At 34.4% G+C, this 12748-nt stretch overlaps 1 protein-coding gene across 1 annotated transcript; it reads left to right on the top strand.

The window, feature by feature from the left end:
* Positions 1–209: 209 nt before the first annotated feature.
* On the top strand, positions 210–3122 carry LOC127087120 (3-ketoacyl-CoA synthase 12). Its single transcript, XM_051027973.1, has one exon. The coding sequence runs from the start codon at positions 1104–1106 to the stop codon at positions 2526–2528; it is 1425 nt and encodes a 474-aa protein (XP_050883930.1). The 5' UTR covers positions 210–1103; the 3' UTR covers positions 2529–3122.
* Positions 3123–12748: the final 9626 nt, after the last annotated feature.

Here is a 12748-nt window from a genome sequence, read left to right as displayed (position 1 = left end):
CACCAACTGTTTGATGATATTAATCTCATCAACATTTTAGCTTTTGCTTATGAACATAATCGTCGATTAAGTATTTTTTTACCTTCGATCTCGAATGTTAGTTTTTCGTACATACATCAGTAAATAAATATGGATGAATTGTTTTTTCGGTATATACTTATCTCTGTTATGGTTTTAAGATTACCATGTTTTCTTCTTTTACTCTGTCTACCCTACAATTTCTTTCTTAAATGTTAAATAACCAATCTGAGTAAACTGCTAACAATTTATGGAGCTTTGTGTCTTTACATTTTGTTTTAAATTTCTATTCCAACTTCTACAACTGTTACAGCTTAAACTAGCTGGCCTGGAAAGCAATGTCTGGCTCATTTAGTACAATTATTATCAGAAACACAAATGTTGATATTTTTCACACATTTACAATTTCTTTTCCAATTTTCTTTTCATCAGTATTTATTATCCACCTACATGTAAGCCTAACAACTGATATTTATTGGTAAATTAGAATATTCTTGCGAGTAATTTGCAAAGACTAATCGTACGAGGTAATTTAGATTTGTTTACTACAGTTAACCTCTCTCAACGAGAGTTTATCCATACATACACGCCGATTAGATATTGAAATTCAAACATATGTTTCACGCCGTGTAATTAGTACTAACAATTGGTTTTCTTGTTCATGGCTTAGATTAGTAGATTAGTTAAACAAATGTTAAACATGCATTTGAGCAAATCCAAGTCTTAATTATAGAGTTAAAGTTCTATGTGATTGAATTATGGCTTATAGAGAATGGTAGACAAGGGAACTCTTTAGTTACACATGCCCATGGTGTGACTAATTTTTTGCTTTGTTTATTGTAATAAAAGTTGACACGGAACCTCAAAGAAGAGATAAGTTTGTTGGGGGTTGAGGCAGAACATTTTTGTTGACATTTGCATCTTAGTCCTCCCCCTCCCACACAGTACTCACATCACTCCCTTATAAAGTACCTTGTTAATTTTAATTTCAAACACTCATCCATATTAATTCATTGTAACTCAAACACACACACAAACTCTTTTTCTCTCTCTCTCTCTTTCTCTTTCTCTCTTCTCTCTCTCTAATGGAGTTTCTCTCTGTACTTTTTGGTTTTACAATAATGCACTTGTGTTTCCTGATCTGGAAATTGTTTGATCGGAGAAGGGACCAAGAGTGTTACATATTAAGCTACGAATGTTACAAGCCAAGGGATGAAAGAAAGCTTGGAAGTGATCTTTGTGGCAAGATCATAGCAGACAATGAGTATATTGGTCTGAATGAGTGCAAGTTCTTCCTCAAAGCCATTGTCAACTCAGGGATTGGCGAGGAAACTTATGCTCCAAGAAACTTCATCGAAGGCCGAGCTGTGAACCCGACATTGGAAGATGAAGTCACTGAGATGGAAGAGTTCTGTCATGACAGCATTGCAAAGCTTCTAAGCAAATCAGGCATTTCACCTTCCGAGATCGATGTTCTTGTGGTAAATGTATCTTTGTTTTCTTCTATTCCTTCTTTAACTTCAAGAATCACTAACCATTACAAAATGAGAGAGGACATAAAAGCTTATAACCTCTCCGGTATGGGTTGTAGTGCTAGTCTTATTTCATTAGACATTATTCAAAACATTTTCAAGTCACAGAAGAACAAGTATGCTCTTTTGTTGACTTCAGAGTCTCTTAGCACAAACTGGTATTCAGGCAACAACAGGTCAATGATCCTAGCTAACTGTCTTTTTCGCACCGGCGGATGCGCTATTCTTCTCACAAATAAAAGATCCTTAAAGCACAAAGCTATACTGAAACTCAAGTGTTTAGTCCGAACTCATCACGGCGCTAGAGACGACGCGCATAACTGTTGTAGTCAAAAGGAAGACGAACAAGGCCGTCTTGGTTTTTACCTAGCTAAAGATCTTCCGAAAGCGGCGACACGAGCTTTCGTTGATAATCTAAGAGTGTTATCACCTAAAATTCTACCAGCTAGGGAATTACTCAGGTTTCTATTCATGTCACTGATAAAAAAAGTGTCAAAGTTTCATGTTCCTAAGTCAGCTGCAGGTGCTGCTACAACAATAAACAAATCACCATTGAATTTCAAAACTGGTGTTGATCATTTCTGCCTCCACACAGGAGGAAAAGCGGTGATCGACGGAATCGGAATGAGCTTAGATCTGAGTGAGTATGATCTGGAGCCAGCAAGAATGTCCTTGCATAGATTTGGAAACACATCAGCTAGTAGCTTATGGTATGTGCTAGGGTATATGGAAGCTAAGAAGAGGCTGAAAAAAGGTGAGAGAGTATTGATGATAAGTTTAGGTGCTGGCTTTAAATGCAATAGCTGTTTGTGGGAGGTAATGAGAGATGTTGGAGATAGAAATGTGTGGGACGATAGCATTGATAACTATCCACCACACTCATTGGCCAACCCATTCATGGAGAAGTACGGTTGGATTAATAGTATTCAAGATGCAAACACTTTCAGACAACAACTTACTGAGTATTTTCTCAAGTGATGTTAACTCCATTTTCATATTATTTATTTATTTAAGGTATTACTTTACATGTGTAGTGTTGTATCTGATTTTTACAGAAATTGAAGAAAAAAATGAAGACAAGTTCTTAGAATTCACCTCTTATCATTATCATGCTTATTGTGCTTTTGGTTTTTCTTACAATTTTTTCTGCCCTCAAGGGTCCCTTACCCAATAAGATGTTCTGGTTCTAAATTCTATATGATATGAATGCTGAAACCCATCACAGTACTTGTTGTTTGAATTAAATAATAAAAGTCTATTTCTTTTTAGTACTAGGTTTTACTTGATTAATTAATATTTATATATAGGATTATCATAATATTTTTTCTGTTTGGAGCCAAAAGAAGTTGTAACATAAGGATTGTGCTTGTTTTTTTTACTAAGTACATGTAGTTTTCACTCTTCTTGAGTAGATAGGATAGATGTTGAGTTTTGATGGGTTTATGTTTATGTATTCTTTTCTTTCTATATGTATGTAACTTTCAATAGAAAAATTAAGTTGAAAAGATGTAACTTGTCACATCATACATACTACTACTAGTCATGAATTATGAATGGGCCCCTCTCATTTCATTTTTTTTTCTCCTTCTCTCCTTTTTTTTCTTCTATTTTTTTCTTATTTTCACACTCTCTTTGATTATTATTTTATTTTACTATAAGTGTGAGATTAAGAAAGATAGAGTAAGGAGAGAAATGTAAAAAAATAATAATAGAATGAAATGATTCAAAATCAAAGTTATGCAATGATGAGTGTTAGCAGAACACTATATTAATATGCAATTTTCATCACATGTTTTTTATTGATTAAAATTGATATGGATTATTATACTTAAAAATAAAATAAGGGCCATAAAAAAATATGTAGGGCTTCTATAAATTAGATTTATTTGAATTTTAAATGAATAATTTTTTTAAAGAAAAATAACTTGTGTTGAAAAGTTTGTGTTAAATAGTATTTTCTTATTAAAAATAAATCGATATTCGTCTATTTAAATTGATAGAATGCATCTATAACAAAAAAAAATACAGCAAACAACTTATAACATCCAGATTAATAGGATGAAACAGAAAATTACGCAAAATTGCATTCAGTAACAATGGTAGGAAATATAACAAAATTTCATATAATATATAATATTAAAGATGTCAAATTCGATGATTAAATATACATCGAATATAAATTTTTAATTTGAACTAAATAAACACCACGGAAAAGAAGACAATTTCGTAACAAAATGAAAATAAAACAACAAAATGATAAAAAAAAACTTTAAATACGTATTTTTTTAAAATACATATAAAATCATTTATTTAAATAGAAAAGAAAACAAATAAGATCAAGAGGGGGATTCTAGATTAAAATTGAATTACCCATCTCTAGACTCTAGTAGATGACGAAGAATAAGAGAGAAAAATACTATTTCAACAAGTTAATATACTCATTTCATTTTATTCTTTTTGCTATGTACTCAAATTAATAATATTAATAAATGTTCTTTTGATAAAATAATATTTATCTTTTGTTTAAATATTATGGAAAACAATAATAAATATTATATTATTCTCTGACAATAACATATTTTTTTTATAATTTCTCATAATCTACTTGTTAATATTTATAAATAATTAAATTTGTTAAATAATTATTATTATATCAAGTTTTAAAAATATATAAAACCAAAATATTTCTACAAAAATGAGTATTTGTAACTTGAATGCCATTACATATTCACTAAAAAATTTAAAATGGTAGATATATAGATTATCCTATTTATAAAGTGTTCAAACACTTGATATACCAACAATATTCTTCATCCCTTCAAGTGAGTTCATCAATTATTATAGGTATGTTCTTTCTTAAATGAAAGTTTTTTCATCCATATTTACATATTTACTTGCCTCCTTCAAATCGGAGTTCATCCATTATCATGGGTATGCTCTCCTCAAATAAAAGTTTTTCATCAATATCTATTTGCGTTGCCGTTGTAAAAAAAATATTAAAACTTTTAAGGAATATTAAATTTCATAAATTCTTTTTTCACTTATTAATTTATCTATATTTTTCATATAAGTGGGTGGAAATAGATTAAATTTTATAAATTATTTTTTCACTTATTAATTTATCTATATTTTCATACAATATGTTAGGCTTACATTAAAAATATACACTACATCATGAATTATTTACAAATACGTTGAAAAGTGTCGTGCATAATGGACATTACATAAATAATGCATGAACAATATCATGTGAATAATATATATGTGTGAATAATACCATGCGTGTACAGTACTGTGAATAGTGTCTGCACAACAATGGCGTTTTAATAATAAAAAAAATTGATTAATAAAATATAAAAATTTTATTAATGAAATTGATTAGTAAAGATATTAAAAATAGTTTTTAATATTAAACTAAAGTTGGTTAATGAATATAAAAAAAATTGTTAATAAAGTTATAAAAATGGATATTAAAAATAATTTTGAATCGTCATTAAAATTGATTAATATAATATAAAAATTTCGTTAATAAAATTATAAAATTGATTATTCACACAATTTTTTATTAATACATTTTAATAAAAAATAAAAAATAAAAAAATGATAATAATAATTTTAAAAAAATTATATTATATATTATTTTATTATTTATCGTATAAGTGAAAATGATGTAGGTGTAAGAATTAGACGTGGAACTGTAAGAATTAGACGTGGAACTGTAAGAATATTTTTTTTCATTTTCATACAAGTGGGTGGAAAGCAATTAATGCAAAGTAACATTACAAAATGGTAGCATTAAATGATCTGTTAATGATTTTTTTTCTCTCTTTTTACTGGAGGAGGTAATAGTTTTTTCTCATAATTAAGATAGGAGAAAGTACATATTAAAAGTTGTGTTTAGTCTAAGGGAAGGAAGGATGTGGGTTAGCATGGGGCATGTACTCCTACTATATTTTCAAGAAAAATACTAGTTTATTACTATTATACATTTATATAATAATTAATAAAAAATATATATTTAAAATTCTGTAATTTATCAATTAACTGAAATAGTTTTTGTAATGAATATATTATTAAAAATTTGATGTATAATCACATAGTTATGAATAACTATTTAGGATTCCGTTTAAAAGGATTTGACTTTTATTTTTAAAACTAAATTATAAAATTATGTGCAACTAAAATATAGTCATTAATCATTGATTGTTCATTGACATAGTGTTATGAATGCAATTGACAGATTCTATAATAGTGGAAAAATTATAAAAATTGTACTAATAATCAGTGCAACAGTACAATTATCTTTGAAAAGCATGTGCTTCAGAGAGAGAAGAGAGCCATATTCTTCCACATTCAATCCCTCCCCCCCCCCCCCCCCCCCCCCCCCCCCACCCACTAGTAACCAATCATTGCCTATTTAACATAGTCAGTGGCATATTTTCTGTTAGAGCTCCTTTCTCTCATTCCACGTCTTGGCTCCTAAAAAGCAGGATCATGTGCCAAATGTCCATCATTCTCATTGGATTCAGTTGTTGTATTGACTATTCTGCCCTCACTCATAACATTACCCCCTCCATCAAGATTAACCTTGTCCTCAAGGTTAAAGTTGGGATAGTTGGTCTTGAACTCTACCCAATTTTCCCATGTAGCATCCTGATGTGGAAAATCAGCCCATTTAACTAAGACTTGTTGCATGTCTTGCCCTTTCATAATGAGCACACGTGAATCCAAAATAGCTTCAGGAACTAAGAGGGGACCAGTATCATTGGTGAGCAATGGTAGTGGAAAGTACTGAGTAGTGTGGTCACCTTTACACAACTTCAAGTTGACCACATGAAAAACAAGATGAATCTTAGCAGAGGGTGGAAGTAAAAGTCTGTATGCCACAGGCCCCACCTTCTCAATGATAGGAAAAGGCCCGAAGTAACGCATGCTCAGCTTCTGGTTGCGATGCAAAGCCACTGAATGTTGGCGGTATGGTTACAGCTTGACCAAAACCATATCTCCCAACTGGAATTCCACAAAGCGTCGTTTCAAATCAGCATTACGCTTCATAACTTGTTGTGCCCTGTGTAAGTTGTTTTTCAACAGTTGAATGGTATTGTCGCGTTCAACTAGCATATCATGGAGAGAAGGAACCACTACAGTAGCGGTGTCATGCTTAATCAATGGAGGAGGTTCTCTACCGTAAACCGCCTTAAACGGAGTCATGCCAATACTAGTTTGAAAGGAAGAATTATACCAAAATTCTGCCCAGTCGATCAATTTGGCCCATTTCTGAGCTACCTGCCCAGCAAAACAGCGTAAATACAGTTCGAGACACTTATTGTCTGCCTCAGTTTGCCCATCGGACTGAGGGTGATAAGCCGAACTCATAGCCAAAGTGGTTCCACTCAGTTTGAACAAATGTTGCCAAAACGAGCTTGTGAATACTTTATCACGATCGGACACCAAACTCTTAGGAAAGCCATGTAGTTTCACCATATTGTGAAGGAAGGCTTCGGCTACCTTGAAGCTAGTAAAATCAGTCTTGAGGGGAACAAAGTGGTTGTACTTAGATAAGCGATCAACCACTACCATGATCACAGTGAAGCCATGCGAAGGAGGAAGGCCGGTTATAAAGTCCATGGATAGGTCCTCCCAAATTTGGGTCGGAATCGGAAGTGGTTGGAGCAGCCCTGCCGGTGCAGCAGTGGAGGACTTCGCTTGTTGACACACCAAACAATTTGAAACAAACAAGTGAATATCTTTTGACATAAAGGGCCAAATGAATTGTGACGTAATGCGAGCTTTAGTTCGAGCTATACCAGAATGACCACCCAACATAGAAGAATGAAATTCTTCCAAAATGGCTTGAATTACATGGCCTGTAGGGGGTGTCATTACTCTCTGCTTCCAGTACAAAACACCATTGTGCACACTGAATAATGGGTCCAGACAAGTACCTAGCTCACATTGTTGTTTAATAGAGGACAAATGCTGGTCAACATCAATTGTCGCTACAATCAAGGGCAACAACGGATTAATAGGTTCTGATATAGCAAAGAATGAACAGAACAAGGCATCCGCTGCAATATTGTCTTTGCCGGGTTTATACTCAATGGAAAAATCAAAGCCCAAAAACTTGTGTAACCACTTTTGTTGCTCTGGTGTCTGGATGGTTTGAGCAGTCAAGGATTTTAAGCTTTTTTGATCCGTGCGTATGATAAACTTGTTACCAAGAATGTAGTGTCGAAACTTGGCCATTGCCTCGGTGACTGCATACAATTTTCTTACATAAGCGGACTTGCGCTGCATGGTGGGGTTGAGTTTCTTGGAGAAGTAAGCTATGTGGTGCTTGTCTTGGCTCAAAACTGCCCCAATGCCGGTGCCGGAAGCATCTGTTTCTAGTATAAATGGCTTATGAAAATCTGGTAGAGCTAGCACTGGTGCAGCTGTGATGGCATGTTTGAGATCCTCGAAGGCAGTAGTGGCTTGAAGGGTCCAAGTAAATGCATCTTTCTTTAATAGTTCAGTCAAAGGACCTGCAATGGTTGCATAGTGACGCACAAAACAGCGATAGTAACCAGACAGTCCTAGGAACCCACGCAGTTGCTTCAAATTAGTAGGGGTAGGCCAATTCAAAACGGCTTGGATTTTGGATCGATCCATTTGAACTCCCTGGTGTGAAATGGTGTGCCCCAAGGACCAAATCTGCGCCAGTAATAGGGAGCAAATAGACAGGCAGCTGGAGAGTGTGACCCTGCATAATTACTGGTAATTCAGCAATATAGCCCATAGTTTCAAGAGAATTCCCATTACCTACCATAACCTTAAATTGTTCAGTGGACTCAATAGGGATGTTGAGGCAATGTGCAATTCGAGGTTGCAGAAAATTGTCAGAGCTCCCACTATCTAACAAAACACTGACATGAACACCATGTATTTGCCCATGAAAACGTAAGGTACCCGCACCATGTGACCCATTTAATGCGTTCAAAGAGAGATGATGTTCAAAGTCTCCAACGTGACTAGGTTGAGGTGTAGGTGAATCAGGGGTTTCACTAAAGTGGAGAATTGCATCTTCTTCATCAGCTTGAAGCAATAGAAAATGACGATTTGGACATTTGTGGGTAATTGAGAATTTGTCATCGCAATAATAACAAAGGCCTTTCTCTCTATGCAATTGCATCTCGGCTCTTGTAATATTGCGAATGGGATTAGATTTGAGTGGTTGATTTGGTGGTTTTACTTGAGGCGAGGGAAGAATTGGTGGTTGATTTCGAGGGTTAGGGTACGAAGTGGGGTAGTGGTAGGGTTTGTGGGTGGGCGTCGGTGATGGATTTGGGGGTGGAGGAAAATATTTGTCTTCATACAGTTTTGCAAGAGCAAAAGCACGTGATAGGGATGAAGGAGTCTGAGCAATGACGTCACGTTTAATATCGGTTTTGAGGCCACTGATAAAACAATCGAGGACATCTTCTGGGCTTAAACCTTGGGCCCTGTTGGCTAGCACACTAAAGGCAGAATAGTAGTCACAAACAGTGGTGGATTGGGTCAGTTTGAACAGTGTTGAACGTGGTGAATCATATGGAGAATGCCCAAATTCCATTTCTAAAGCACGAGTAAACATTCCCCAGGATTGAAAATGTTGATTTCGTGCAATCATCTGAAACCACGGGACAACGTCCTTCTCCATGTGCACGGCGGCGATGGTGAGACGGTGGTTATCCGGTGTCGCATAATAATCAAAAAATTGCTCAGCCTTAAAAATCCAGTTCATGACCTCAGATCCATCGAAACGAGGAAAGTCCAGCTTAATATTACGCATCTGAAATGGTTGTGATGGCGGCAGAGTCGGCGTAGTAGAGCCCTTTCCATCGGAGGTCGGCGGTATCTGAAGCGAGCTCAACTGTTTCTCAACTCGTTCGAAGCGAGCTTGATCCAGATGGCGATGCTGCATATACTCATTGTGACGGCGATCTGAATCCTCCAAAAATCTTTGTAAGGTTTTGGTCATTTCGGCTATGGAGTTTTCCATACTTTTCATGCGAGTATTCTCTGCCATCATGGAAGGTAATGAAAGCACCAGTTGTTATGAATGCAATTGACAGATTCTATAACAGTGGAAAAATTATAAAAATTGTACTAATAATCAGTGCAACAGTACAATTATCCTTGAAGGAAATGGAAAGATATAATCTAAGAATAGTACTAGAAAAGCATGTGCTTCAGAGAGAGAAGAGAGCCATATTCTTCCACATTCAATTCCCCCCTACTAACCAATCATTGCCTATTTAACATAGTAAGTGGCATATTTTCTGTTAGAGCTCCTTTCTCTCATTCCACGTCTTGGCTCCTGAAAAGCAGGATCATGTGCCAAGTGTCCATCATTCTCATTGGATTCAGTTGTTGTATTGACTATTCTGCCCTCACTCATAACACATAGTTGTTGCTCAGGCAAAAGTATCATTTGCTTGTATATAGAAGTATAAGTTATTCCATAGAGTTGTTTTTATTTGTTGACTAATATTTGTTGTTTTTGATACCTAAGAATTGTCAAGTTCAGAAATTAACTTATGAGTATATGTATTTAGATTTTTTGCTCAGGAAGAAAGGATGGATTTGAAGCTCAAAGATAGATGTTTTGTTTGTTGTGTGTTGTCTAAACACTAATATATATATATATATATATAATATATATATATATATATATATATATATATATATATATATATATATATATATATATATATATATATATATATATATATATATATATATATATTAAAGAGTTGGTTTTTGTGCAAAGGAGATTGGTTCAATCCTCCACAAATGTAAAAAAATTATCTAGTAAATATTAACTATTTAATTATTAATTATATTAAATAATATTATTAAAGTAATTTTTTAATTTAAAAAAATAATGATGTAGCACCGTATACACAATATCATATCAGTGTCACACCATCAAATAAAGTGCCAACAAAATAAATTTGAAAGGGGTCAAAAAATCCTAAAAAATTAAAATATTGAATATTAAAAATTATTCTATGTCATATGTTTAAAAAAATCCTAAAAAATAATGATGTAGCACCGTATACACAATATCATATCAGTGCCACACCATAAAATAAAGTGCCAACAAAATAAATTTGAAAGGGATAAAAAAATCCTAAAAAATTAAAATATTGAAAAATTTAATTATGAAAATTGAGATTGAGTGAAGTTCTATGTTTACATCATACAAAATCCTTTATATATGTAACTAAAGTCCATACTCAAACTATACAAATTGACCTAAGTCCAAAATGTATAATACAAAATTACAAGATACATTTTGACACTATTATATGTTGTATTCAACTCTGTCGAATACAACTGACTACTACAACTTCGACTAGCTACTTCGCCCTAGTCGAATGCTAGGTCTCAATCAGAGAATCAGATTAAAACTTCTAACACACCCCTTAATTCATGTTCTCGAGACTTCTCATCCCGATGCGTCTTTTCAACTCGTCGAACCTGACTTTCTTCACGGGTTTGGTGAGTATGTCAGCTAATTGCAGTTTTGTCTTGCAAAGCTCAGTTTCATGTTTTCCGTTGTTGACGTGATCCCTCATAAAATGATATCTCCTCTCTATATGCTTACTTCGACCATGACACACTTGATGGTTCGCTAGGTCGATAGCTGACTTGTTATCGACAAACAACTTTATTTTCCTATGTTCCATTAACTTGAGATCTTCAAGCAACATATCTATCTATGTTGTTTAGCATGTTGCATATGATGCAACCACGTACTCAGCTTCACATGATGGCAAAGCCACAATTGTTTGCTTCCTTGAGCTCCATGAGATTGCAACACCTTCAATCATGAATATGTATCCTATAATACTCTTCTTTTTGTCTTGATCTCCACTGAAATCTAAAATAGTTAGCCATATACTTCTGCATCTGTGTTGATCTTCATCTTCCTTGGCATTAGCACACCATGATCAACTGTAATCTTTATGTACCCCAACACCCTCTTAACTACAGTGAGATGACATTCTTGGGGTTTCTCCGTGAATATACTTAACAATCTGACACTTTTACAAATATATGGCCTGATATTGCAAATATACCTCAGGGATCCAATGATTTATTTGTATAGTGTCGCACTTACAAACTCATCATTTCTCCCCTTCCTCAACTTTGCTCCAGTTTCTAATGGCGTAGAAGCTGCATTACAGATGCTCATCTTAAATCTCTTCAAGATATATTGGGCATACTTCTTTTGGTGCAGGAGCACTCTTTCGCCTGTGTCTTTGAACTTCATCCCTAAGAAATATGACAAATTCCCTAGGTCATACATTTCAAACTCTTGCATCAGCTTTGTCTTGACTTTTCTTATCTCTATTTCATATGCACCTGTAATCAACAAATCATCTATATACAGGCATATGATGATTCGACTGACCTTGTTTGTATCATTGACATACATTTCATGTTGAGAGAGACACTTTGTGAAACCTGCGTCGATTGGGAAGTTATTTATTCTCTTATTCCAAGCTCTTGGAGCTTGCTTCAAACCATAAAGAGCCTTCCTCAGTCTATAAACCTTCGACTCCTTCCCTTTGATTTAAATTCCTGGTGGTTGACTAACATAGACTTCTTCTTCCAGAGGTCCATTCAGAAATGCTAATTTTATATCCAACTGATGTATCTTCCACCCTATGTATGTTGATGTTGAAACAACAATTTTGATTGTCTCCAACCTTACAGCTGGTGCATACACTTTGTCGAAATCAATACCAGGGGTTTGTAGAAAACCTCTTGCCACTAGTCTTGCCTTATGCCGACCAATTTTTTCATTCGACCTTCATTTTCAGCTTGTAAACCCACTTCACATCAATTGGCTTCTTGACAGACTTTTCGACAAGCTCCCAGGTCTTGTTCTTCTCGATTTACCTGAGTTCTTCTTTAATGGTTGCTAACCAATTTGAATCGTTCATGGCTTGATCCAAATTGATTGGTTATGCTTCAACTATCATCGTAGCTTCTTCTATTAAGTCACCATCTGCATCGACTGCCTGATCTGGAAATCTCTCATATCCAGCTAGCCTTGTCAACTAAGTTCTTGTTCTAGTCGATCTTCTAACATTTTGCTCAGGTGGATCTTCATTTCGATTAGTTGGGACTTCATTTTGTTGATCTTCTTCAAACACAGTCATCAC

Source organism: Lathyrus oleraceus, chromosome 5 (assembly GCF_024323335.1).
Source record: "Lathyrus oleraceus cultivar Zhongwan6 chromosome 5, CAAS_Psat_ZW6_1.0, whole genome shotgun sequence".
NCBI classification, from domain to species: domain Eukaryota; kingdom Viridiplantae; phylum Streptophyta; class Magnoliopsida; order Fabales; family Fabaceae; genus Lathyrus; species Lathyrus oleraceus.
This window is presented reverse-complemented; position numbering and strand designations above follow the sequence as displayed.

Excerpts from the sequence above, each read along its gene's own strand:
- LOC127087120 (XM_051027973.1), top strand. The coding sequence starts at position 1,104 with ATGGAGTTTCTCTCTGTACTTTTTGGTTTTACAATAATGCACTTGTGT.